We start from the raw sequence: 27600 nt of genomic DNA on the forward strand, positions 1-27600 counted from the left end.
ATCTCACTCATTTTCTTCCTGATTTACTCCTTTTCCCCTCAGTTTCTCTCCTTTTCCCTCAGTCTCCCTCATTTCCCCCCCCCAGACTCCCTCATTTTCCATTTTTCCTTCAGTTTCCCACCTTTGCTCTCGTTTTCCCCCTCAGTCACCTCTTTGTTTCTCTCCTTCCCCCCCCCAGTTTCTTTCCTTTCCTGCCAGTCTCCCTCATTTCCACCTCGCTTTGTCTCCTTTTCCCCATCTCCCACATTTCCTGTTTCCATTTTCCCCCAAGTCTCCCTCATTTCCTCTCAGTTTCTGTTTTTCCCCTCAGTTTCCCACATTTTCCCCCTGTTTCTCTCCTTTTTTCCCCTCTGTCTCCCTCATTTCTCCCCTCAGTCTCACACATTCCCTCTCAGTTTCCAATTATCCCTTCGGCAACCCTCATTTCCCCTCAGTCTCCTACATTTTTCCCCTCAGTCTCTCTCTTTTTCCCCCGTCTCTCTTATTTCCCTCAGTTTCTTTCCTTTTACCTTTGGCCTTCCTCATTTTTCCCTCAGTATCCCTCATTTTCTTTCTGTCTCTCTCCTTTCCCCGTCTCCCACACTTTCTCCTCAGTCTCCCTCATTTCCTCCTCATTTTCCTGATTTTCTCCCTCAGTCTCCCACATTTTCCCTCTCCGTTTCCTTTATTTTATACCTCATTTTCTCTCCTTTTTCCCCTCAGTCTTCCTCATTTCCTCTCAGTTTCCATTCTCCCCTTAGTCTCCTACACTTCCTCCTTGATCTCTCTCATCTCTCCGCTCAGTTTCTCCCATTTTTTCCTCTCAGTCTCCCTCAGTTTCCCTCATTCCCCTCATTTTTCCTTTCAGTTTCTCATGTTTCCTCTTGGTTCCCATTTCCCCTTCATTTCCCTCCTTTCTCCCCTTTGTCCCTCCGTTCCCCTCATTCCCCCTCAGTTCCCTTCCTCTTCCCGCCTTCCCCCTCTCCCTCTCTCTCCCCCTTTGCCGCTCTCCTGCCCAGGGAGAGTTTTACCTTTTCTTACATCTCTAAGTGACAAGTTATTGGGCTCAATTTTGCCAGCCCTAAATGGGACTATCTTTACAAGTGCAATTGGTGACTGTTTCTGAGCAAGTTCACTCAGAATTTCTTTTTCTTCACACAACTTTCTTGTTTCAGATAGTTTGTTGATCTGTGTGAGGCAGCAGAAAACCCCCGTGTTAGCCAATAACTCTGTGTCACTGCCTGATCGCCACAGGCGAGGATTAATCAGCTCCCAAATCGTTCTAAAGAGCCACTTTACCTCATCAACCTGATAGAGGATATTAGCGAAGCAAAATGCTTAATCGCTTCAGTTAACAACAACAACAACAACAAAGAGCCTGATTTGGGTTCCTTTAAGTGCTTCTGTTTTAATTTTCCATGTTTCTGTCTGATGCAGTCCCAAGAGACATCTCCTTGGACAGTGGCTTTTCTTCTCCATTGAGACAGGGCCTCTTTCTCTGGGAGTTCTCATTGATATCTTTAATTGTGGACATTATTCCCATGCACGTGACTCTTGGGTCTAAATCTTTTATTTTCTACCTCCCAATCCTGGCTATTCACTCCCTGCCTCATCACAGCCCTTGGTGGTTACGTGCTCTCAGGGCTGAATATTTTCCAGAAATATCTCTGTCTTTCCCAACTTTGACTCCACTCTCACTCTGCTGAATTTCCTCCTCGTGCAAGAGACACATCAGATCCTGAGCTTTTTTCCTGAAAAATTGCCTGTTACTTTTTCTGCAACACCATTAAATCAGTTTTTTATTTTAATTTTCACCAATGACAAATTTTCCGTGCCTTTGTTTTTGCCCAGCTTCGTGTTAATGGTTGTTTTTGGGCTCTCCCAGTGCAGGACCCGTCTTTGCTTCTGGTTTGGACATGGGTCACTCCTTCAGCTTTCAGCTGCTCCATGGCCTGGGGAGGGATCCAAGCAAGAATTTGGATGCCTCCAACATGGAAACCCAGAGCCAGGAGCTTCAGCTTCCACATTGGCAGCCCAATACAAGGACATTAAACCACATTATACTGAAGAATTTGGAGTGCCCCGTTCAGGGTAAGCACCTCATTGTATTGTTGCCTGCTCCAAACACCCCAGGGCTCTCTGCTGGGACAAGCAGTTTGGAGTTGGACTTTGCTGATCCTCGTGGATCCCTTCCAGCTCAGGATATTCTGTGAAGTGGCATGAATGGATTAATTTAAAATGTGCTGGGGTGGCTCTTTACATTCAACTGCGAAAACACTCAAGGAGAGAAATTCCTAGAACCAGCCTTTGCTCCACTAGCAGTTCCCAGCCTGAACGGTTTCCAGCACAATGACTGATCAAACTTACCCCTGATTTTCTTTTCAAGCTCCCCTCAAAAAGAAAAAATCACAGCCAAGGGCAGAAAATTTGCCAGGCTCTAGGGGGGTGTGTTGGGAGTTTTGGGTGCTGGGGATGCTGGAGCCAGCAGCCATCCAGGCTTCTCCCAACTTCTAATTTTGCAGGGAGATCTCAAGCTAACGAGCTGTCAGCTGAGTGCCTTCGCACCCGAGGCAGCCGTGGCTGAGCTCCTGGTTCTTTATACCCATTCCAGCAACTTCTGGGCTTTGCAATAAGCGTCTGCAAATCCAATTAGCGTCTTTCTTTGTGGCACTGGATGCTGGCAGAGATCCGCTGTGCTGCTGCCATCTACAGTAGGGCCAGTGCCAATGGATAAGAAACAGTTCTTATTTGCATATTCAAATATGCAAATGAGCCATGACAGCTCTCCTTAATTTTTGTTGGGGTTTTTTATTTTTTCTTTCCACAGTCTTGCCTCAAAGATCTTTGTCTTGGGCTGAAAGGTGTGTGTTTAATCTGGCTTGGCCTGTGGTAGGAGACTATGCCAAAGGTTGGTTCTGTCCCGTGGGATCTGGGGATGGTGGAAAATAAAGTGGAAAAAAGACTTTGCACTGTGCTTATCCCTGTCTTGGCCAGGGCCGGGAAAGGTTTCTGGGTGTTTTCCCAGGTTCCAGTCCTGGGAAGGGACAACACAACCTTTCTCTCTCCTGCCTGTACAATCCATGGATGCTTTACAGGCCAAACGTGGCTGTTCCTGAGGACTGTGAGTGAAGGAGGAAATGACTGGGGTGTTGAGAAGAGTCCTGGTGCTCCAGTGGGAACAGTCATGTCATGTGCCAGTTGGGACAGACAATTTCATGCAACTCAAGATGCCTGAAAGTGCTCATTTTTCACCAAAAGTTTTTTTCTGTAGGCTTAATGTCCCTCAGTGTAAATGTGGGATTTGCATCAGCTGTACCTCAGCTGTGCATCCCCTGTAAGTCCCTGTCACGGTTTTATATGTCTGTGTCTGTATGTTTGCGGCTTGCCCTTCCTGTCCCTGGAGAAACAAGTTTGTTTCACTGTTTTTCATCATTCATTGTTATTTTCTCATTACTAATTTAATTGCATCTTCCCTGTTTCCACTCTTGAGCTGAAGACCATGACTTCTGTGGTCAGTCTGGGCTCTGAGTGGCTTGGACACCAGCCAGGCAGCGACCAAGGCTGATTCCAGCACTGAAAGGATCAGTGTAGAAAAATGATCATCTTGTAATAATTCTAAGGACTTAAAGATTAAGACACAAACATCACATTTGAGCAGGGTTTCTCTGAGAAAGAGATGTGCCTGAGTGGAAAGACCCCCAAGTTCTCCTGCATGTCAGTCACTTCACTGCCTTTTCTTACAGCTGCAGCATGACTATAGTGGTCTTCTAGTTCTGCAAAGCACACTCCATGAGTTTCCCAGATGAACAAATCTGCAGTCAAAAGGAAGAACTGATGATATTTAGGTAAGAAGGGGCAGACGTCCTTCTCCTGGTGTGTATCATGGCTTTGCCAACAACACTGTCACGTCTTTATGAGCAGCCTCAGAAAGCATCCTGAGCATGAATCAAGAGAGGATTTGGTTTCTCTGGTGGGACCTGGGTGCTACTCTGGTCTGGGTCTGGCACAGACTCACCCCAGGGCTTGTCTGTGCCAGGGAGAAAAGATGGGAGGGACAGAGAGAATCCGAGTGAGGAGTGAACTCTTCAGCAGCGCTGGTTCTGAGGTAGCTGGGCTCCTGGTCTGCTGATCATTGGGATCCCTCCAGGGAATTGTACTTGTTCCAAGCAGCTGCTAATCCCAGCAGTGTTTATTCTTCTAAAAACGATTTTGCTTTGCCTGTCCTCTGCCTTCCCCTTCCCCAGTTCACACTCCACACTACAGTGTTCACAGAACATATTTAACACTGGAGTAGTGCAGAGAAAGTCCAGATTGTTAATAACCAAAAACTCAGATTGCCAAAAAGATACTCCTAGCAACTACCAGCTGCATCTGGGAAAAATTACAGACAGCTTGGAAATTCTTTAGTTCCCTTATTAATGAAGGACTTTGTAAAAAAAAAAAACAAAAAAACCCCCAAAAAAACCAACCCACACTGTAATACAGTTTAGCTTAACTAAGTTCTTTTGTGCCTGAGGAAAATCTAAATTATAGCATGCTATAGCTACTGAAAAATGCAAAGGGATTTAAATGTACAATAACCCTCCAAACCAGAAGGAAGAGGGAAAATTTTCTTGGTAAGTGGGAACACAATGAGAATTTATTTTATTCTTTCTGGGTATTTAGTGCTGGTGAAAAGAGCCAGATGAATAGTCACAAATACGTCATGGCCCTTGCAGATGCAACATGGGCAGCACAAGCGTCCTCAAACTGCCCCGCCAACGTGATCCAGTTCTGAATGAGCAGCACCAGCCTTCTGGGGGAGAAAGGAGCCTGTCTCTATTCAGCCCCTGACCCCTCTGCTCAGGGCTGTTAATGAAGGGGCCTCGTTAACACCAAAGGTGAGGTTGGCATTCTAATGCGCTGCTGAACTGACAGCCATCAATCCATGTGTCGCTGACAGCACCTTCCCCTTGTGCTCTGCACACAGAGGTCAGGTTTGGCCGAGTGATGTCACAATCTGTGTCGTGCCAGGGCTGTCCAGACCCACCACAAGGAGCGTTTCACCAGCTGGATTTGTCCCACGCTCCACACAAACTGCTGGCACGAATACAGCTGGGGAAGACGGGCCCAGGCACCTTCTGTGGCCACTGGAGCAAACACAATCACGGTACAATGGCAGGGAGTGAGATTCACTGCCCAAACTGGTGTCTGCTTTGAACAGGGCTTGTGGTTGCTGCCAAAGTTTTTGAGAGGTGTTCATCTGTATGCTGAGAGAGACAGGCCCACCTTCTGAGTGGAGACTGTCACCCTAGGCAGGGTGACCTTTAGGCCTCTGAAAAATACCAGATGGGGGGGGGGGGAAATAGCTTGAAAAATAGAATGTAACAGGAGGAGATCAGTAGGAGATTCTGACTAGCACCCAGGAGCCTGTTCTGAGTTGTGTGTAGGACTTTTTATTCTAAGTTGCCCAGAGCATCTGTGGCTGCCCCATCCCTGGAAGTGTCCAAGGCCAGGTTCAACGGGGCTTGGAGCAACCTGGGATACAGGAAGGAGTCCCTGCCCATGGCAGGGGGTATAACAAGATGGTCTTCAAGGTCCCTTCCAACCCAAACCATTCTATGATTCTGTGGTTCTACAAACACAGTCTGAGATGCAGCCTCTCCCAGGGCATTCCCAGAGTTTGGAGTTGGACTCAGTGATCTTAGAGGTCTTTTCCAACCTCAATGATTCTAGATTGTACAAAATTAATACAAATTTCTGATTTTTGTGGACTCCAAGTCAGCTGCTCTCATGGTAGATTCCACTAAACTGTTTTTCTGGAATGGTATGAAATGAGCTTTCACCTGTAGGTGGGGTTGCCACATATGTAAATTTATGCAAATCACTTCTGATCTACCTATCTCAGGACCGATACCAGGTCAGATAGTGCCCCACGCTGCGGGAGGGGCTATGCCAACACGCCTGTGACTCAAGGAATTTGGCTGGTCCTACCAGGCTGAAATTCATCCCACTGAAACTTAATCTTTATCACTGACATCGTTACCTGTGAGACAATAATGCACCTGATTGCAGCAAAGTAATTTTTTAGCAGCGTGGCACATCTCAAACACCCTGGAGCTTGATTTTGTTGCATAAAGGCACAGCCAGTGCAGTTCCAAGGGAGTCAGGTTGGCTTATGAAGTGACAAACACAATTTTGAACAACACAGGGAGGACTGAGAATTGTCTGTAACAAATTAATTCCCTTTGTTACTCAGCCAACAAAATTAGGCAGGTAATACCCTCTCATGAGTGAATCCACTACACACACACTTATAAACTACCAGTATTTGAGCTGAATGAAGAATACAATCAATGCGGACACTTTTCACGCAATTTTGGAAGTGTACTACATAAACACTGCAGATGCAGGACTCTTGATTCCGGTGCCTGGGCATTTTTAAAGGGCAGGAAATCTCTGTTAAGTAGATGCATGAGATGTGTCATGAAACATCTGACATATGAGGAAAACACATTACTGCACCGTCTGGACAGTGTGTGGGGTCGCTGGTGAACAGCTTGAAAACAGCAATCATTTGCATAAGGATATAGAGTTATTTATTTGGTGATACCATCCCAAGGGAACAGGGGCACATCCCAGGTCTGTGTAGGTCACTGGCAGCATCAGGAATGTTGGACCTGTGAGGAGTAAAGTTATGAGAGCAAATGCAAACAACTGAAGTGTTTGTGCCTCGAAATTTTCACCTGTTTCTCATAACAGACAAATTCATAGAGTTTTGTGGGAGGTAAGGGGCAGAAAGGGAAAAATAATGTTTTTATTCACCCTTTACTCTATAATATTGCTCATTTGCTCATTTAGAGTCATAGAATCCTAGAATATTCTGAGTTGGAAGGGACCCACAGAGACCATCAGCCCAACTCCTGGCCCTGCACAGGACACCCCAACAACCCCACCATATCCCTGAGAGCTTTTGGGTTGGAAGGGACCTTAAAGATCATCTAGTTCCAAACCTAATGGAATTAATCTATATGTATGTCTGTCTGTAAGGATGGCAAATATTATTCAGTATTACATGAGTAAATCTCGAAGTCTGACAGGATGATTCATGGCGAACAACACATTCAACTTGTTGCATTTTTTGCTCTATTTCACAGATTTGGTTTTGATTTTGCTTATCAGTGCTCTGATAGATGTTAATAGTTGGCAATATTAGGATAGTAAACAGCAAAATCTCACATATATTAATTTTTGCATTTTCCCATGGCGGTTCTTCATTGATTAATTTTTAAATTGGTCCCAGGAACCACTTAGAGAAATATTGCAGTTTGCATGTTATTGCCATTACATGGCACTGTTTCTGGCTCCAGCCCAGCAAAATATATTCTTAAGTGTAAGTAAGTACCATTGATATCAATGGAATTATTCATATTCTTAAAATTAAACATGTGTTTAAACATTTCAGTGAACTGAGACAGCTGGTCTCTTGTGGAAGGCCTATCTAAATAAATGCAGCATCGATTGCAGATTGTGAAATTCATAACCAAATGCACAACTTAATGTTGCTTTTGGTGAATATTTCAGCATTTGAGGTAAATCTATGCCTTTTGTTAAATATTTGTGGCAATGAAGCTTGGTGTGCCATTCCAGGACAACTCAGTTTTATGTTTAAACACATTTATGAAGAGCCATGTGCTGAAGTGAGTTCATGAATCGGGACCCGAGCGACTGAGTGTTCATAGAAAGTGAATAAAACAGAAGTGGAGATCAGTCCTAATTGAAACCATGTTCTGAGCTGCAGTGGGAAGGCACAGAAAAATTAATCCTTCCATTTTGGGCACTTTGATAGCAGCCATTAGTAGAGAATGGAAGTTATTCAAACCACTTTGCCAGACAGAAGGAAACTGCTTGTTTTTCTTCTGCAAGCAGCAGTGAGAATATCTTCTGAAGTGGAACCAAATCATGGGGGTTTATAGAAACAGCTGAAGAGATTATTTGATCTGTTGATTAAAACCTCATTTTTTTGTCTACTGGTTTATTTGCCCAAGTAATGGCTCTGCTTCTCCTTCCCCACATGTCTCTGATCCCTAGTCAAACCCAGCCCTGGTTATGTGTGAGCTTAGACAGAAGGACACAGGCAGGGACCTCGGAACCCTTCCTGCTGCAAACCCAGTGCCAGAGTATTCCTTGAAATATGACTTTCAGCTAATCAAGACCTGATAACATTTATCTGTCCAGAACAGCCACCAATATCTGACAAATCCTGGTGTTTATGTCCCTACATTTAAGTTTGCCTTCTGCGAAAAGGGGACAGCAAGGATGTAGGTAAAACAGTGGGAGGGGGGGAAGGAACATATTTCCTAGCAGTTGTGAGGTGGGTGTGACAGAGTTGCCAGCCGTCAAGTTGGAAATCCTGTGTCAAACCTCAGAAGTAGCACTTAGAGTTGAAAGGACAAGACTTTTAGAGGTAATAATTCTTGGAGCTTATCTCTTTCCTTCCTGGGCTTTCTTAGCCTTTTGTGTTCGTGGTTTCAAACTTTTGACTGCAGATCCAGGAGATTAAAACAAAAATCAAAATCGAAGCTGAATCAATGTTAGTTTAACATGACTCCAGGAGAAGGTTCTTTAAATCAATCCCGAAGATTGCCAGGCTGGCACTAAAATCCCAGGACTGAGTGACATCCATTCCCTGTTTCAAAACTACCATCTTCTTTCTCTCAGAGACACTTAACAAAAAAAGATCTTCTGCAAAAGGCATAAGCGACACTCCAGTGAAGAAATTCCTTTTTCCTGGCATTGTTAAGAGCAAGGACTGAGTTATTATTAATTACTTTTGCATTATTTATGCGGGTCCATGAATGTGCAATGCCTTTTACAGTTAAATTAGTGTGCCTTGAAAAGTTTCCAGTCTGGGAGCCAAATGCTGTGAATCCATAAGAGCAGGAGGTAGTTTGGTGCAGCAGAACAGGTAAGTGCTAATCCTTGATGCTGCAGGACTTGTGCCTTATCAACCTTATTTTATTTCTGTTGCAACTGCACCAAACAGACTCAACTGATGCTGTTGTTTCCCAGCCTCTTTAATCTGGCACCAGCTGAAAGGAGCAGCTTCTCTTCAACCCTTCTCTTGCCTCTTTTTTTGTGGTTTAGGAAGCCACACGGAGAACCAAATCAGGGAAATGATCTCGGTTGAGGCTCATCTGGCAAAAATAAGGAAAGGTTTCATTTTGACCAGTCCCAACTCAGATCCCTGAGCATGTGGGGTTGCAGCTCTTCCTGCCCTGCCTGTTTACCTGTGTCACTGAGCTGAGCTGGCGTGACACTCATAGACACCCACTCTGACAAGGATCCTGGGGCAGGAGGTACCCTCAGACCTCCCTATGGCATCGAGAGAGGGCTCCCAGCTTCCCCCATTCACATGCTGGGCATCCCTGCAGGATCCCTTCGTCCCTTTGACAGCTCTCTTGGTTTTTAGGGGTGTTTGCCAGCTCTGCAGTGCAGGCTGTGCCCCACAAGCTGTAGCCATGGCTCCCTGGCAGGAAGGACAGAGCATCCCCAGCAGCTCAGGGACCTTTTGGAGGTGCCACCCCAGCCTCAGATAACCCTGGGGATGCCCAGACCACAGTCCCACACTGGTGTGTTGGGGCTGCTCTACTTTCTCAGGCTGCAGCCCCACTCAGAGCAGGAGGCCCTGCCTTGGGCACTGCCGTCCTTTTAAAGCTGCTTTGTGGCTTTCTTTTCTTTTCTCTCTTTTTTTTTCCCCCCCCAGGTTCCCAGGGCTGGGGATTCAGCTTCTGGCCTCATCCAGAAATCCCTGAGGGTTTCAGATCCCCACGAGGCCTCTCAATGTCTTGATCTGCTTGAATAGGCATTTTTAACGCGGCCCCGGCTGTCATCGGGGCCTGTTACAGTCACTCAACTGCAGCAACATTGTTCTCCAGGCAGCAGCGCCCGGGACACCTCCCTTATTTCCATATTGCACAGGGGATTTTGCCACTGGGTCGAGCATCACATCGGCTCGGTGGCCGGAGGTGGCCAATTAGCCCTTGGTCGCCCACAGCCCAGCCTTCATCCCTCCGCCGTTCTCAGCATCTCCAGCCCGCGGGGCTGCTGGCGCCTGTCCATCTCCGTGGGTCCTGCCGGAGGTGAAGGTGACCCCCTTTTCCTGTGCCAGGCTCCCTGGCAACGCAGCCTTTTCTTTCGCGAGCGGCCTCCTCCACCCCCTGACGGGGCGAGGGGCTGTGAAAGCCCCGCTGCACTTTTGAACTTGCTGCCGACGCGCTCAGTGGCTGCGCGGGGCAGCGGCGGCGGAGGGGCCGAGCCCAGCGGGGACCCAGTGCAATTGCCCAGAAGTTATTAATAGGCTGTGGAAGAATGTGATGGGCTGGGGAAGGAGTGAGGAGGGAGGAGAGCAAGAGGGAGAGAAACGGGGAGGGTCAGCGAAAGGGAGACGGAGTGATGAGTGGTGGCACACAGGGGAGACAAAGAGGCGAACGGGAGGAGGAGATGGGCACTGGCATGGGCAGACAAGGGCACACAGAGGCTGGAGATCCGAGTAGCCCTTGCTCTGCACCTTGTGCGGGTGTCTCAAGAGTGGCCGTGCTGGCAGACAGGTGTCTAATCCTGCCAGGGGATGGAGAAGGCAAGGAGACCGGGCCTGGGGGTCCAGTTCACGGCAGGGCATCCCTTTCCCAGCGTGAAACACTAGTCAGGGTTCATGAGACAAATTTGCCATCTAGTGGCCCTGGGGACCATTGCAGAGGCAACCATAGCCACGGGAGGACCACAGCACAGGCACTGCCTCAGAGGTAACCAGAGGCACCACCTTCTGCCTCAGAGGTAAAACCCAGAGTGCTCCTGCTTTTTGCTTTACTCGCAGGGGCCCCAAAGCCCGTGGTCCCTGCAGTGACATTACATTGTTATGCCTGTGGTGCAGGGAGCCAACCTCAGCCACCCTGCCTGCCCTGGTGGGCTCCAGAGATTGTCCCTGCAGGCTGGGCAAGGACCCAGACTCACAACATGGCTTCAGCTCATCACTGTAAGCAGCAAGGCTTGGAAAGCAAGAGTGTGTCCTGTGGCTGTAAGAGCAGCTATGGGGACAACCTGGAAAGCACAGCAGGGATCTGTCTCTGAGGGTCTGCATCTCTTTGTTCCTGCAAAGGTAATGACATTTCTATCTAATGTCACAGAATTATTGAATCACAGAATATCCTGAGTTGGAAAGGACCCACATGGGTCATCAGTCTCCTGGCCCTGCACAGACACCCCAACAATCCCCCCCTGTCCCTCAGAGCGTTGTCCAAACGCTCCTGGAGCTCTGGCAGCCTTGGGGCCGTGCCCACTGCCCTGGGGAGCCTGGGCAGTGCCCCAGCACCCTGTGGGGGAAGAACCTTTCCCTGAGATCCATCCCAACCCCCCTGGCACAGCTCCAGCCCTTCCCTGGGTCCTGTCCCTGGTCCCAGAGCAGAGCTCAGTCCCTGCCCCTCCGCCTCCCCTCGGCAGGAGCTGCAGCCCCCGAGGAGTCTCCCCTCAGTCTCCTCTGCTCCAGCTGAACCAGCCGAGTGCCCTCAGCTGCTCCTCAGACCCTGCCCACCTCTGTGTCCCTCATTTGGACTCTCCCCAACAGCTTTTGGTTCTTCTTATATTGTGGTACCCAAACTGCCCCAGAACTTGAGGTGAGGCCGCCCCAGTGCAGAGCAGAGTGTGACAGTCACCTCCCTTGACCAGCTCTGACCATCCTGGCTCTTCACCTCACCCCAGCCAGACCTTCCAGCAAGCAGAAGAATCTCCAAGTGGCCACTGGAGATTGTCAGAGCTCAGGAGGAACAAGGACATCGGGGATTGAGAAAGGGGTAGAGCACCCAGGAACTGGCACCAGCAGAAACTCCTTTGAGCTGTCACCCAGGAGGATTTCTCTTTATAAACAGCCCTCCCTAGGTCAGAGAGAGCTTTGGCTGCCCTGTCTGTGGGAATGACTGACAGATAACAGAGTGTGGTGTAGTCAGGGGCAAGAAAGGGGCGCAGTGTAAGTCGGTGTCCACAGCTTTAATGCACAGCTCTCCTGAGCAAGACAACATACATCAATAAATAGAGTTAATAATAATAATTAGAGCAGCCCCAACAAACCCAGCTGCCACCAGTTTGGCTTCAATGTTCTCTGCTGTGGCCTTGTCAGCAAGGGGTGCTGGTGCTTGACTAACGAGAGGGCACAGAAGAAGCCCCATCTCCCTCCCCTCCTCAGTAGGGATCTGCTGGAGGAGATCTCTGGCTCTCTGGGCAGAGTCTTCCAAGGCACCTGTGGGCTCCCACCCTGCTTCATGCCCAGCATCATGAGGCCTCAGCTGCTTCCACATTGCCCTGGTCCGAGGAACAGGCGGCACAGCCGAGTCGCTCCCCATGTGTGCATCACACACCCCCCCTGGGCCCAAAGGATGCCTGGGGGCAACTGGCTCTAGCACTGCTTGTGGGGTTCCTCCAGGGTGACATAGGGCACCACGACAGGCCATGAGTCACTGGGCCAGTATTCCAGCTTGGGCTTGAAGGATGGCATCTCGTAGTTGACATCGAAGTAGATGACTAGAGGGCAGCAGTACAGGAGGGACAGGGCTATCAGCACGTGCCTGGCAGGGAAACCAAAGAGATGTGCTGGACAGGGATAACTCCCATCTGCTGGCATGGTCACCTTAAGACTGGAGCCAAGGGGTAAAGCAGTGGCAGGGAAGGTCCCAGTCTTGTGGTGCACAAAGGCTGCAGGGAGTGTGGGTCCTGCTGATGGGGTTTGTGCCTATGGGGAAATCCTATCAGAGCTCTGTGAGCTGGGGCAAGGAGAGGACATAGATGGATGAAAGGAGGTTGTAGCCAGGTGGGAGTTGGTCTCTTCCCCCAGGCAACCAGCAGTAGGACAAGAGGGCACAGTCTTAAGCTGTGCCAGGGGAGGTTTAGGCTGGACATTAGGAAGAAATTTTTGCAGAGACATTGGAATGGGCTGCCCAGGGAGGGGGTGGAGTCACTGTCCCTGGAGGTGTTTAAGGACAGACTGGATGTGGCATCAGTGCCATGGTCTGGGAACCATGGCAGGGTTGGATCAAGGGCTGGACTCCATGATCTCAGAGGTCTTTTCCAATCCGGTTGATTCTGTGATTCTATGGGGTGACACAGGGGACTGAAACCCCAAACCACCCATTCCCCCTTGCCTGGCTCAGCCCTGGTGTCTCTCCTAGCCATCCCTGTGCTTTGTGAGGGTGAATCTGAGTGTGCCACACTTGGGCAGGCTCTAAAATGTGTCCAAGCAAATCTCTGCCTTTCAGTTTGGCTGTTAAAATAACTGCAAGAAGGTTGCACTTCACGCAGCACCCTGGGAGCCGCTGCAGCCCTTGGAGAGCCAGCTGCTCACCTGGAGGGACTGCTGGAACAATTTCACTTGCAAAACAGTGTTTGGCTGGTGTGGAGGAGGAAAGGGATGTTAAGCAATGGTTGGGGCTGAATCCTTGGGCTGGAGCCAGGGTGAGGAGCAGCATCAATAGTGACAGGAAAGGGAGAGAGGCTTGGGCAGAAATGCAGAGCCTCTCATCCCTGCTGCCATTTCTCTGTAGCTGTGACCCTTCAGCCCCTGAAAGGTGTGGGCTGGGGTACCAGGAACCCTTACCAGAAGCTGTGGAAGTAGGGGAAGTTGATGGCCTGCCAGAGCCAACAAAGCCACCGGTCACTGATCCAGCTGGTGATGGCCAGGACCCACCACATCACCATGACTGCAGCCATCCGGTGAACCCGTTTGTCGTTGCACCTGGAAGACACGGTGAGGGAGAGGGAGTAGAGTATCATGCTAGAAGGAAAGTGAGTTTCAAAGAGGGCTGGTTCCTGCCTGCACATGCAACACTGCAAACCCCAGTGAGTTCCTTCTGGAGAGTATTCCTAAGACCACAAGAACTGGAGAAGTGTGGCTCTGGAGAGAGGGATTCTGACTCTCCATGTGTGAGGAGGATGCTGGGAGATGCCAAGGCACTCCTGTCTTCTCCCCAGGCCCTGGCGGGTTCTCCCAGCCACACACTAGTTCCCAAATGCCCCATGAAGGGGAAAGAGCTGCAGAGATGGCAGCTGAGGAGGAGAATCATAGAATCATTAAGGTCGGAGCAGACCTTTAAGATCATCAAGTCCAATCATCAACCCAGCACCACCACCATGTTCACCACTAAACCATGTCCTCAAGTGCCACATTCAAACATTTTTGGAACACTTCCAGGGATGGTGACTCCACCGCTGCCCTGGGCAGTCTCTTCAGATAAGATTGTCCCGTGGATTGTCCCCATTCTTCATGGCCTTCTTGTACCCTACCGCCCACAGTCCTGCCTGTTCCTCCTCCTGGTCCCTCCCAGGCTGCCCCAATTCTTTGGAGAGCTGACAGTACATGTGGCTGATGAAGACTTGGTCTCAATTCACTGTTGTGGACAGAGTCACTCCCCACCAGGAGCACAAATGGAGCTGCAGATAACCCCTGTCAGCCCCCTCCTTACTTTTTGAGCTCACGCCAGGTCAGGTACAGCAGGTGGAAGGCGATGCAGTTGAGTGCGTAGGCATTGAGGGTGGGTTTGACAAAAGACATCAGGGTACTGATCACGGTGGTGATCCCAGTCAGCCAGTAGAAATGCCTCCTAAAGGGATATGGGAGTGAGTGTCAGTGCCTCCAGGGTTCACAGGAGGGAAGGATGAGGAGGGGAGAGGTCGTGCTCAGTCTCTGTGCAGTCCTGACAGGAAGGCTGAGGTATCAGCCTCCCGGTTAGTCCATGACAGAGCGACAGAGCAGAGGACACAGTCCAGGAAGCAGCTCGAGCACTTTCATGGTGATACCAGGGATGAGGCAAAGGCACCGGGAGCTCTGCACAGGGAAGGGCTGCAAGGCAGGAGTCCACCGGAGCTGTGCAAACAGGCCAATTTGGGCTGACTGAACAACAATAGGGCTCAGAGGGGCCTTTCACATGCAAATCCCTTCCCAAGTCCCTTCCGCTCTCCCCCAGCCATTTCTCCACAGTGAACTCCTGGTGACCTCCTTCGCCATGGGAAGAGCAGACTTGGAGCAGGCCTTTGCAAGGCTTCTAACTGGGCTGGCTCAGGGGGCTCCAGCCAGGATGGGACTATCCTTTGAGCAAAGCCCTGCTGGGTTCCCATTTCTGCTGGTCCATGCTCACCCGGTATCCCCATCCTCTCTGCTGAGCATCTCCAGCCCAGCCAGCCCTCCTGCTAAACCTTAAAAGGAGGGGCGTAACTTGGACCAGCTTGTCCTATGTGAAACCCCCTCAGCCTTCGGGGAAAGCTCTCTGTGGATGACAGAGGATGCTGGAGCAGTTTGACAGCAATAGGTAATTGAATGTTAATGCTCAGGAACATTTAATTTCCTAATTAATTTTGAAATTCTCCTCTGCAACTTTGCAAACACAGCCAGCTCCAGCCGAGAGGAGCCCAGCACAGCCCTTCCCGTGGGAGGGTTTTGACTCTTCCTCTGTCAGCACCAAGTGATGGAGGGTCTGATCCCAAAGCCAATTCAGTGACCTCAGTGCTGACCCCTTGCAGGGGACCTGAGGGGGTCACACCCCTCGATGTCAGTGTCCCATCCCTCCCCTCAGAGCCTGCACCCCGTGTCCCTCTGAGTCACACCTGGTCTTGATGAACTTGGGGAAGTAAACCTGAGGGTACCAGAAGGAATATGCCACAGCCAGTGTCCAGAGGATGGAGAGCTCATCCAGGAGTTGTCCCACATAGCTCAGGGTCATATGAAAGTATGTGGAGAAGATGCCTGCAAGGAGCAAGGACACTTTTAGTCAGCAAAGCTCCATCCTCTCACAAGCCTGTCTGGCCTGGGAAGTTCTTGGGGGCCATTCCTAAAGGCAGGGTTCCTGAAGAACAGGGTGTCAAGAAGATGGTACTAGACTCTTTTCAGTGATGCCCAATGACAGGACAAGGAGTCATGGCCATAAACTAAAACACAAGGTGTTCCATCTCAAGATGAGGAAGAACTTCTTTCCATGGAGGATGACAGAGCACTGGAACAGCTCCCCAGGGAGGGTGCGGAGTCTCTTTGGAGACATTCCAAACCCACCTGGATGCATTCCTGTGTCACCTGTTCCAGGTGATCCTGCCTGGGCAGGGTGGTTGGACTGAATGGTCTCACAGAATCAGAGAATCAACCAGGTTGGAAAAGACCTCTGAGATCATGGAGTCCAACCCATGACCCAACACCACCTCGTCACCCAGCCCATGGCACTGATGCCATGTCCAGTCTGTCCTTAAACACCTCCAGGGACGGGGACTCCACCCCCTCCCTGGGCAGCCCCTTCCAGTGGCTGATCCCTCTCTCTGAGAAGAATTTCTTCCTGATGTCCAACCTAAACCTCCCCTGGCACAGCTTAAAACCGTGCCCTCTTGTCCTACTGCTGGTTCCCTGGGAGCAGAGCCCTATCCCCCCTGGGTCCCTTCTCCTGGGGGAGAAGGTCTCCCCTGAGCCTCCTCTTCTCCAGGAAGGTCTCCAGAGGTCCCTTCCAACCCCAACTGTTCTGTGATTCTGTGAATGGGTCTTGGTGTGGGGGAGGTGTGGGGGAGCCCACACACTCAGCACCCTGGGGATTTACTGGGCTGGAAGGTGCAGGAACCACAACCTGCAGGGCTTCAAACAGAAATGGCTGTTCAGTTCCCCACCTCAGCTTTCCCCTGTGCTTTGGCCACTGAGAACATCCCAGGGTATCATGTTGGGTACTCTGGCAACCTGTTTGGTCTTCCCACAGCCTTGGCACCCACCTACAAGGATGAGGAGGCCCGAGATGAAGTACAAGGGCATGGCACGGTGCTGACAGTACTGCCGGTTCAGGTAGAGCAGGGCAGGAGAGAGCACAAAGAAGCTCACATTGCTGATCTGGAAAGCAAGAGCCACATCCAGTTTATTGCACGACCTTGGGCGAGTCCCATCCCACCACATGCCTCAACATCTCCGTGTGCGAAGAGGATACTGATCTCTAGTGGGAAGCGTGGCGTGGAAGCAGGGATTGCCCTTGGCACAGGGAGAAGGCAGAGGCGTTTCTCCAGAAGGGAGGCTGGAACTGGAAGGACAGCTATTGCTGTGACAGCAGTGGCTGCAGACACCTGTGCTCTCCCTGAAGGCACCTCTGGGGACAGCAAGCCCAGGGTGAGCTGGTTTGTCCCTCTTGGGTGATGGTTTAGCTTCAGCTGCCCAGTGTCTTCAAGCAAGATGCCAAACTCCTCTGTTTGCAACCACCTCCTGTCAACCCAGGCCTGCCAGGAGCTCCCTGGGTGGCTCCTGACCCTTCCAGCCAGCTGTGAGTCCCCTGTGAGGGGCTGGGAGGGTGTGAGGAGCTCAGCTACCACAGCAAGCCACGATCAGCAAAACATCCTTAACTGGGAGTGGCTGTGGTGGAGAGTGGTAGGACAAGCAGGACGTGGGTAGGTGGGAACAGGCAGGATTGAGGTGACATCCTGTGGTGTCATGTGTGAAGCCACCTGGCCTGCAGGGGGGAGGTGTTCTGGACACTTGTAATTACATGAGGTCATAAACCTCCTTTAAACACACCTGGCAAATGAACACAGTGGAATTATTCTGCCCTGATTTCCAACTCTGCAAAATTCCTTCATGGACAGACTTTGATTTGTCTGGGGAGGAGGGGACAGTGCTGGACTGGTTGAAGGTGCCAGTGCTTTGGAGAGTGGAGATGCCAATGGGCAAAATGTGGGAGCTGGGGAGGAGCAGCAAGTGCCCAAAACCTGGCCCTGTCTGCTGGGTCAGGCCCACTCCATCCTGCAGCAATAGGGCAATGAAGTCTGCACTAATTACCCTCTGTGGGTTCTTACTCTGGATTTTTCACCTGACTCTGCAAACTCAGGAAAGGGATGTCACTGGGACCTCCCCAGGGAAAATCCCTCTTGCTTACGAAATGTTGGGACTGTGGTGCTGTGTTTACCTGCCAGGCAGCTCTTTGGGGCTTTGGAGCCATTTGGCAAACGACCAGGATGACTTTTATCTCGGCCTGACAATCCTTTCATCTCCCAGCTAGATGCTGACCCAGACCCCATGCCTGGAATGTGACATCCACAGCCCAGAGTCTTCCCCTCTCAGCAGCACGAGGTAAACTGCAAAATCTGCACTTGGCTAGTGAGGTCCCCTGGGATCTCTGTGGTAACAGGGCTGCAAATCACAGGGATATTGTCATCTATCTGAAACACACCCTCTGGTATTCCAGAGGGAAACACAATTCATGCCTAATGTAAGGTCTCAATTCCCTTAAACACCGGAGATTTATCTTGATTTTCACTAAGGTTTCCATGAAACGAGTTCATGCTCCCATTAACAGCAATTCTCAGGCCAAATGTATTGTTTTTCCATAGGTGCTTAGAGCCAAATCCAGGCCTATTCCCATTCCAGCTATGAAAAAAGAAGTGCTGCTCCCACTTGCACACTTGAGGTCAAACTGCTCTGAAATGATCAAGAAACCAGACGACCATGTGTTACAGTAACAACCGCCTTTCAAACATTTCTTTTTCCTGTGAAATGGTTAAATAGGCTTGGGGAAGACAAGCAGGGATAGCAAGGAGAGAGAAAACGCTCGGAGAAAAGGCAGCAGTGTGCAAGTGCCAGCACGCACGACAGCGTGAGGAAACGTGGGAGGCTGGGATTGTGTATGGAGAGGTCTGGATCTGTGTGCTGCAGTGGGCATTGCAACAGTGTCATTAATTACATGATAGCGGCGTTATCACTTCATTAATTCAGGACATGATGTGCAAGATCAGATATCAGAGGGGAGGGATAATCAGGAGAGCCGTGCCAACAGGGTCAGGAAGATAAGAGTGATTCCTTGCAGAGCAGTCAAGCTCTGAGATTAGGGAAGAGCTCCTACCCCTGTGGGGGACATGGGTTTTCATCACTCGTGGGATCCCAGCCCTGATTTGTAAATGCTGACTTCTGTCTTCCCTCTAGGATGTGGCAAGCTCTGTCTCAAATGTGGTTAGGAGGGTTTTGCTCCCAGTACTCCTACTAGAAGTTTTTCCAGAATTTCTGCTCACTCTGAGACCCCCCAGCACAGCTTCTCTTTATACTTGTCTGGGTCGTACTGGCCGGGAGGCACCAGCTCCCTCTGCCGGGATGCTGGGGAGATAAGAGAGTGGTGGTGGAGCTGAGGTGTGATTGGACATGGGAGAGCCACTCAGCCCTGTGGGCTCACTGTGTGAGCTCACCGCTGTGTCCCACTCCCTAACAAGGGTGAGTGACTGCCCCAGGTGCCCACCTAGCCTGGCATTTGCTTCTTTCACTAGGAGAGAAACTAGATTGGAAATCAGCAAGATGGCTCTAATCCTGGTGCATTAGTAGGATCATCAGGAAGACCCCAGGCTTTTGCAGCTCCAGCCTGAGATGGAGGGAGAGACCTGCAGAGAACCTTCATCCATGACAGGGTGAGACGAGCTCCTGATTGCATCAGGGCAGGACATGCTGGAGGGATCCCTGGGATGGAGGGAGAGACCCACAGGGAACCTCTTTGCATCTCCATCCATGACAAGGGGAGTCCAGCCTCTGGTAAGGACTGGGGCAGCAGATACTGGTTTGAGGACAGCAACAGTGCAATGGCAGCTAAGACCTGTGCTAGTCCTTACTCCTGCCAGGAATTTTTTGCAGTGGAAGGAGATTTCTGCAGGACTCGCTGCAGAGTTCACTCACTCAAAGGCCAGAGAACCAGCTTTAGCTTCCAGAGGAGCCCAAAGGGTCAAGAACAGGAGTGAACACCTCCAAGGCTCTCCAGACCTGTGCAGCAAGTTCCCAACAGCCAGACCTGTGTAGCAGAGGAGGAGGCTGCACGTTCTGCCATCACAGTGTCCTGCCAGTGCTCCGGGGCAGGAGACAGCTGTTGGGGGGAGTTGGTTCTGCACATGACTTTCTAGGCAGGCAAGAGGGTGATGTGGCTGTGCTGCCATGGGATTAGCCCTGACACACTGACAGTGAGTCTTGCTCTGGGTGGATCTGGGTAACCTGAGGGTAACCTGGGGTAAGCTGAACTTATCCCACCAATCCATGAAGCATCCAGGAGCTCTGGATATACAGCAGTGTCAGAGCTCCTGCTGCTGCAGAGACACTGCTGAGTATGTGGGTGTCATTACCAACATCCTGAATCAGTCATTTCAGCAAAGAAATGAGGGCAAAAAGACAAGTCCCTGACTGATGACCCTTCTAGAGCACAATAGTGTTCTCCTTTGAGCAGCCAGAAGACAATAAATTTCTGGGTCACTGAGTCACTATAAATAGGGCTTTGTTTCTGAACTACATCCAGCCATGAGCCACCATGTATTATTAGGTACTTAAAGATATTGTTTACACTCTTTTCTTATACCCGTGGTGCTTATTTCTAATAAAAAAGCATCTAAGCCAAGCAGATCTGAGAGAGTGTGGCTGGCACGGAGCAATTCCCAGCAGCACAGCTGCTGGCACAGAACTGCCCTGCTGGAGCCCCAGGCAGGGTTGGGAAGAAGACATTGAAGAGGATGCTCCATGAGGAAGCCCTGCTGATTTAGTGGTCCAGCAGGCTTGGGTAGGAGCTGGCTAGATTCCCAGCCTCTGGGCTGGAATTCCCTCTAAAACTCTGGAAAATTGACACTGAAGTCAATATTGATATAATTATCTCAGGGCAGGCCTGTAACGCTGCAGAGAGGCAGAAACCTGAGTATGGGGAACAAATGAATGGAGAGGGGAAGAGGAGGAGATCCAGGCTGTTAGGATCACATCTGGGATAGTGCCCTGAGCCCCAGTGGGATCTGCAAGATGCTACCAGCCAGCAGGGATAGCTGTGGAACTCGGCTTGCTCAGATTTCTATTGTCCCCCCTTTGGGGCACATCACAGGGAGCCTGATCCTGCAAGGGAGCCCAGAGTGTGAAGAGGGGTCCCTGTGCTGCTGCAGGGGGGGAGAGCCAGGCAGTGCCAGCCAGGCTGTGCAGCTGGGGAAGGAATCAGTGATGCTCCTGCTGGGTTTTGGTTACAAGGTCTGGCCCTGAGCATGGTGCAGCCTTGGGGCTCTTGTCAGATGCTCAGGTAACAGCAGTTTTTTGGAGGTTTGCTCCTTTGTCAGCCCTTGCCTGGACAGGAGGTCACACACCAGCCTGGTGCAGGCAGCTGTCACAGCAGGTTTAGATCTCTGCTGCTTTCTCTGTTTGGGAATCACATCCTAAAATAGAGGCTGCAGAATTGGTTCCCTCCACCTGCACAGGCACCCTGCTGAGCTCCATGAGCCTGAAAACAAGGACATCAGTGCAGGGACCAGTAAAAGCTCTTTCTCTGCTGGGGAAGGAGTGCCCAGTGTCATAAGGAGAAGAACAAGGGCAAGTCCAACCACTGGAAAAAATCCTGCAGGGTTTGCTCTTCCCACATCTCTGTTCCTCAGTGTCACACTAGTTTGCATCTGCATGGAAACATGCACTGAAGAGGTTTTCCAGTCCTGGAGGAAAGCTGTGTCTGAGTCCCACCCAGTGAAAATCTATCCCAACAAGCCCAGTCCCTCAAAGGTGGTGTGGAAACATAGGGGATGGCTGTGGTTGGCAAGGACCTCAATCCTGAACAAGGCACCTGGCAGGATTGTCAGGAATAGCCACATAATTTAGAATCCTGTGCCACAAAATGACCCAGGCAGCTGAGAGTTACTATTTTATGGGAATCAGAGGGCTTTGGGTCCTAAGTGACACAGTTTTGCATCTGGCCACACCAGCTGGTATCCAGCAGAGAAGTCAGACACATAAGTGCTTTTGAAGAGCTCCCAAGATAATTATTGGCGTGATAAGGATCCAGAACCACTTTGCCAGTCTGGGTGTAAATCAGGATCCTTGTGAAAATGGAATCTCAGCTCCAAAGGCACGTTTGAAAAGTGCTGACTGTGTACTAAACTAGGACATGAGGCAAATTTATCTCCCAGAAGGAATTCTGACTAAAAACTTCACTTTCAGTCTTCCTGCTCTCTGTGGAAACCAGCCCCTTTCTAGTGTTGCCAGTGCCGGAGACCTTTGGCACCTCCCGTTTAGAATCACAGAATCATGGAATGGTTTGGGTTGGAAGGGACCTTAAAAATCATCTCATTCCAACCCCTGCCATGGGCAGGGACACCTCCTACTAGTCCAGGTTTCTCCAAGCCCTGTTCAATCTGGTCTGTTTGAGATGCTGATGTCAGTATTGAGTGATTTCTTTACCTCCTTGGTAGTTATACCTTGCTTTGCACCTCTGAGCCCATCCGACAGCGTCACTAACCAGGCAACAGCACAACACATCCAGTTGGATGCCAGAGGGAAGCAGGATTTGATCTGGACTGGCAGCTTTTTGTTGTCTGTCTCAGAGAGCGCTGATCATACACAGCCTGAGCCTCCTCCTCCGAGACTCCGTGTAGGCAATTAGAGATGGGGAACTGCAGGGCTTGGGAGAGGGAATTATCCTTATTACAGGCAATTTATCAAAAACAAGAAATGCTTTAAAAAAAAAGAGGAAGAGCCATTTCCATGAGAACAAGAACTTCTAGTGTTGAACCGTAATTGCTAGAAGTTGTAAACAAGGCCTGTGGAAGGTTGTAAATCCACATGCAAGCCTGTAATTGCTCTGAGGGAGAGAGACATGCTTGGGAGGCTGGTTATCTCCAAGTTCTCTGCAGATACGATGCTCCAGCCAGGCTGCAGTCAAGGGACTGGCACTGGATGCAGCCTGTCTGATAAAGGATCACAGGGGGTGAAACCGGCTCATGCATCAGCTTTCCCTGCGCTGAGTTCCGGATTCCCAACCTGCCTGACACGGTTCATGGAAGTGCTGCCTCTCATTTTGCCACTCCTGTACATTTAGCTGGAATATGTGAGCCCTGTATGGGACCTATCCCAGTTGGCAGGAGAGCTGCAGGACTGGTATAACAGGATCTCACAGATCTGGGTGCTGCCAGACTTTTCTCACTAGGAATCAGCCCCACACATACCAGGAGTCCCCCTGGCCCCAGCATGTTTTGGGAGCAAAAGTCCCACGATTTATCTGAAGCTCAAAAAACATTCCCCATACCAGCACCCTCCAATACCAGGAAGCTCAAAGGAGTGAGTAGGAGGAAAGAAAAGGATGTCCTATCCCATCTGGAGTCCCCAAAGCAGCCCCAGCCTGTCCTGGGATGATCCCACACTCACGGTGTTGTAGTACTCTGCAATCACGGCTGAGCGCTCGAAGTTGCCCTCACACCAATCCACCTCAGCACTCTGGTAGGAAAATATGCTTGGCATCCTTGGGCACCTTGCAGGAGGGAAGGGAGAGGAGCAGGTTAGTGCTGCTGACCCCAAGGGAAGTGCAGGATCCCGCTCTGCCCCCCTACCCCTTGCTCACCCCACCAATGTGCCTCACCTGGCACCAGTCAGCTCAACACAGCATCTTACCCAGCTATGAAAGACTCATCCTCTTCCCATCACACTTCATAGTGCAGAATATTTCCTCTCTCCTCCTGACACAGGAGTTAAAAATCACTCCAGAAAATGCCCTTGAACTCTGAGCCTGGGGATGGTCACCCATCCATGGCATTAACATCTCTCCTCAGGTGTCGTTGCTGCCACACGACGCTTCCCCATCTCAGCCCAGTCCTTGTCACCCCGTCTTCTCCTTCCTCTTCACTTTTTCTGTGACTCAGACCTTGCTGCCAGGAGGACTTCGCTGCTCTCTGTAGGCTGTGAGCTGCTTTTTGGGAGTGGACAACTTCACAGGGGTTGGTGTTCATTGGCTCTGTTCTCCTTAGCTGGTCCTCAGCATCATCCCGAGGGCTGGAGTTCATCACCTTGTGGGAGCTCAGTCCTGGAGCACCAGCCCAGACCCTGGGTATTCCCGGAGTCCTGGGGCTTAGAGCAAAGGCACTGGGAGGTGCCTCTTCACTTTGAATTTGATTTCCCTCTGAGTACACTCCCATGAAAGCTCCATCCTCATTTCCCAGAGTTTCACACCTCAAGTGGGTTCTCCACTGCCATGACCCTCAGCCTGGCCTCTGGAAGTGGCAGAAGCTGCAGTTACAAGTGAGATTCTAAAAATATCTAAACTTCTGCTTGCTTTTCTTCCCCATTCTGAAGTCTTCCCTATCCTCATTGAGAGCATAATTTCTCAGCAATCCTTTATTAATTTGAAAAAGTAAAAATTCTGTTCCTATTTGGATCATAAGTTATGCATTTGGCATATTTTGTTTCAGATCTTTGAGACCCTGGAGCTATTTTTGAAGCTGGTAGTTGGGTGCCAACCTTAGAGGTGTTTGGAAGCACCATCCGAATCCCAGCAGCTGAGTTTTGGTACAAAACAACGACAGAAATTCCCTGGAATTCAGTCCCTGGATGCAGTGTGGAACTAACCCATCTGGCTGTGCTTCTCTAGCCTGCAGAATGAGCAGGTATGAGGTGACACCAAACAGGGACTGAGGTGACACCAAACAGGGACTGAGGTGACACCACTTGAGTGGCGTCTCCGAAATCCTGAGGCACTGGTGGAAAACAGAGCTTTGGTTTCTTTGAAAATCCTTTCAGCTCTGAGCCTAAAGCAGGGAAGGGAAGTTTATCTTAACCCCACTCATCAGCTGATCCTGTTCTTGAGGAGAAACAGCCAACTCCCTGTTTACACCGCTGGGAGCTGAGCAGCACCACCGTGTCCAGCAGAAACCCGGGGGTGTGCAGGGCTGTGAAGCTCCCACAGCTTCCTCTGCTGCTCTTCCCAAGAAGTTCAAAGGGAGAAAGCACAGGAGTGTAACACTAAGACAAACGAGCTCTTCTGTAACTCCTGCTCCAACCAGATAAACCGACTTGGGGGTGAACCTCCACCGTTCTTTTACAACTGCAAGCTAACGATGCCCTCTCTTTAATCCAGACTGGCTGGTTCCCAGAGCTGAGATCATGGCTACAGAAGTAAAATAAAAGAGACGGCAGGCAGATGGGTTTGAGCTCTGACTCTTCTTGCTCTTGCATCTCCATGTGCTCGTTCACACCACAGGGACTCTCTCCTCGTCCCTGCTGCTTTGCATTACACTTTTACAGTGATGAAAGTTGGTTTTGCAGGATGTAAAAAGAATCAGACCCAGGATAGTAAATCCCATCTCATGACTTGAACAGAGATGGTTGAGAGATGGTGAAGGGATGGAGGAGACAGGAGACAGGAAAAGGAACAGAAAGATGGAAGCAGTGGTGCTGGATTGCTGCTCACGTCTCCTGCCAGCCTGGCTTACCTGTGATCTCTGGATGGACCAGCACTGCTTCCACACGGTGAGATGAAGCGTCAGGAACTCCAAGGATTCCAGCAGAGCTGGAGCAGCAACCTGCCCTGCCGCTCTAGCTCCGAAGGAGTGCCCACGGTGTGAGCTCACCAGGAGCAGCCACCAGCAAATCCCCTCGCCCCGTCTCTAGGGAAAGCCTTGGGATGAGACCGGAGCCACGTGCACCCTCCAGGCAAGCCTGCCGGGCCCCCACAGGAAACATGCTGGCTGGAGGATTTATATGTGTGCACCCAGGTGGGCAGGGGCAGGGAGGGAGGGCAGGGAAGCATGAGCTGGAAGGGTTGGAACAGCAGAGGGTGGAAATGCAGCCTGGAATCACCGTGTGCCCCTGGGCGGGTTCACCTGCGCACGCGCACACGCCCCGATCCTGGCCCTGCTTTTCCCAGGGGAGGGACTGATCCCCACAAACTCCTTACAGAGATGGATAAACCCCAATACAACACTTTTGACCAACAGTGAGGCGCTGCTGCTGGTTTTTTCAGACTTTAAATTCAAGTCACTTTTTCACTTTTCAATTTATCCTGTTTTATTATCAAAAATAATGTTTCTATAAAACCACACCTCTTCTGGGTCGTTTAGTTTGGTATTTAGTTAAAGAACGATCTGAACAGGACACTTTTGGGTGGCTGCATTGCAAATATTTTCCTCCTGAACCTCATTCAGGCATTCAAGAAATTAAACTTTTTCCCCCGAATCAACATTTTGTAGAGTTGAGAAAGTTGTAGAGTTGAGAAAAGAAAAAATACGTTGCTTTCTTAAATATGACTTAATATTTGGTCAGTGCTTCCTGTTGGACCAGGGGAGACACCACATGCAGCATCACAGGGCAGGGTCAGACGAAGATCCAAGGAGTCCTTGTCCATGTGTTTCCTGAAGAGTAGGGATTTCTTTGCCCTGGGAATAGGCTCTTTGGGAAGCTTAGCCATTTATTTTGTTAATTCTGTGAAAAGGAGCATCCCTGATCTGTGTAACACCTCCTGGAGATGCCAGGGCTTACAAAAGCCTCCCAAATCCACACACATTTGGAAATGAGAGGGTAATTAACCACTGAAGCAGCTTATGTTACAACATGGTGGAGCCTCCGTTAGGCTTAACTAAGTCCAGGCTGGGCATCCTTCTAGGACAGACTTGGAGCAGAAGATCCAAAGGGATTCCCAGTGAGCTGCTCCCACCCCTGGATGGTCTCCCTGCCTTGTCTGAAGTGTGGAATTCTGAGGTGAATTTGTTTCTTATTCACTCACAACTCCTGAATGGACTGTACAAGTAGGAACTGAGTTTCCAGGCTGAGCGAAGCTCCCCTATTCCCCAGGGAATCTAAGCGAGAAGCAAGCGTTGACTTGCCCATCCTACTGGGAGGAGAGGCAGGGAATGGAGGCAGAGATGGATTTCAGAATAAGAACCCACACACGTGATGCCTGGTCTGGTTGAACATGCTGGAAAAGAATGAGTTTTCCCATCCCAAAACCTCTGGCATCGTCGGTGTGAGCAAAGCATCCAAGCATCCCTGATACATCCTGTGTCACACAGGGAATAAATAACTGGGGAGGGATGTAATGGATCTGCATCTTCCCTGATTCATCAATAAGTAGGTCATAAAGAGAGGTTGATTTCCTGGTGAGTCCTCCTTCCCAGCTCCTGCTAATGTTTACATCCTCCTACCTGTGGTCAAAAGGGCCTGGGATGCTGAGGATGCTGAGGATGCTGACACGGAGGTGGGTGGGCTGGGGAGAGGTAGGTACCCAGGGAGCACAGGGTGAAGCTTCTAGGCCTCAGGTGAGTGTTACACAGAGACAGTGGGCACTGCTGAGGCTGCTCCTTGAATCCTGGAGTCAGTTTTGGGCCCCTCATGACAAGAAAGACATTGAGGGGCTGGAGCGTGTCCAGAGAAGGGAATGGAACTGAGGAAGGGTCTGGAGCACCAGGAGCATGTGGGGCAGCTCAAGCTGGAGAAAAGGAGGCCCAAGGGGGACCTTCTGGCTCTGCAACTCCATGACAGGAGGGGGGAGCTGTGGGGGGGTCAGGCTCTGCTCCCAGGGAACAAGGGACAGGACAAGAGGAAACAGCCTCAAGTTGTGCCAGGAGAGATGTAAGTTGGATACTAGGGACATTTTTTTCAGGGAAAGGGTTGTAAAGCATTGGCACAGGGCAGTGGTGGAGTCATCATCCCTGGGAGAGTTCAAACAACGTGTTGGTGTGGCACTTGGGGACATGGTTTAGTGGTGAACGTGGTGCTGAGTTGATGGTTAGACTTGATGACCTTAAAGGTCTTTTCCAGCCTTAACCATTCTGTGATTCTAATCCTCCCTGTGCTTAAAAATTCTTTCTCAAAGCTTCACCTGAACTCCTCACCTTGCTAAGACT

General features: G+C 50.3%; 1 protein-coding gene across 1 annotated transcript; it reads right to left on the bottom strand.

The window, feature by feature from the left end:
- Positions 1-11830: 11830 nt before the first annotated feature.
- On the bottom strand, positions 11831-25420 carry ACER1 (alkaline ceramidase 1). The gene is made up of 7 exons (XM_051810752.1): positions 25192-25420; positions 23135-23237; positions 16741-16855; positions 15604-15742; positions 14466-14603; positions 13601-13738; positions 11831-12575 (listed from the first exon to the last, which is right to left on the bottom strand). The coding sequence occupies exons 2-7, from the start codon at positions 23225-23227 to the stop codon at positions 12407-12409; spliced, it is 792 nt and encodes a 263-aa protein (XP_051666712.1). The 5' UTR covers positions 23228-23237; positions 25192-25420; the 3' UTR covers positions 11831-12406.
- Between the last annotated feature and the right edge of the window lie 2180 nt (positions 25421-27600).

This window comes from Manacus candei, unplaced genomic scaffold (assembly GCF_025592945.1).
Source record: "Manacus candei isolate 608988 ecotype Guabito, Panama unplaced genomic scaffold, ASM2559294v1 h1tg000078l, whole genome shotgun sequence".
In the NCBI taxonomy this organism is placed as follows: domain Eukaryota; kingdom Metazoa; phylum Chordata; class Aves; order Passeriformes; family Pipridae; genus Manacus; species Manacus candei.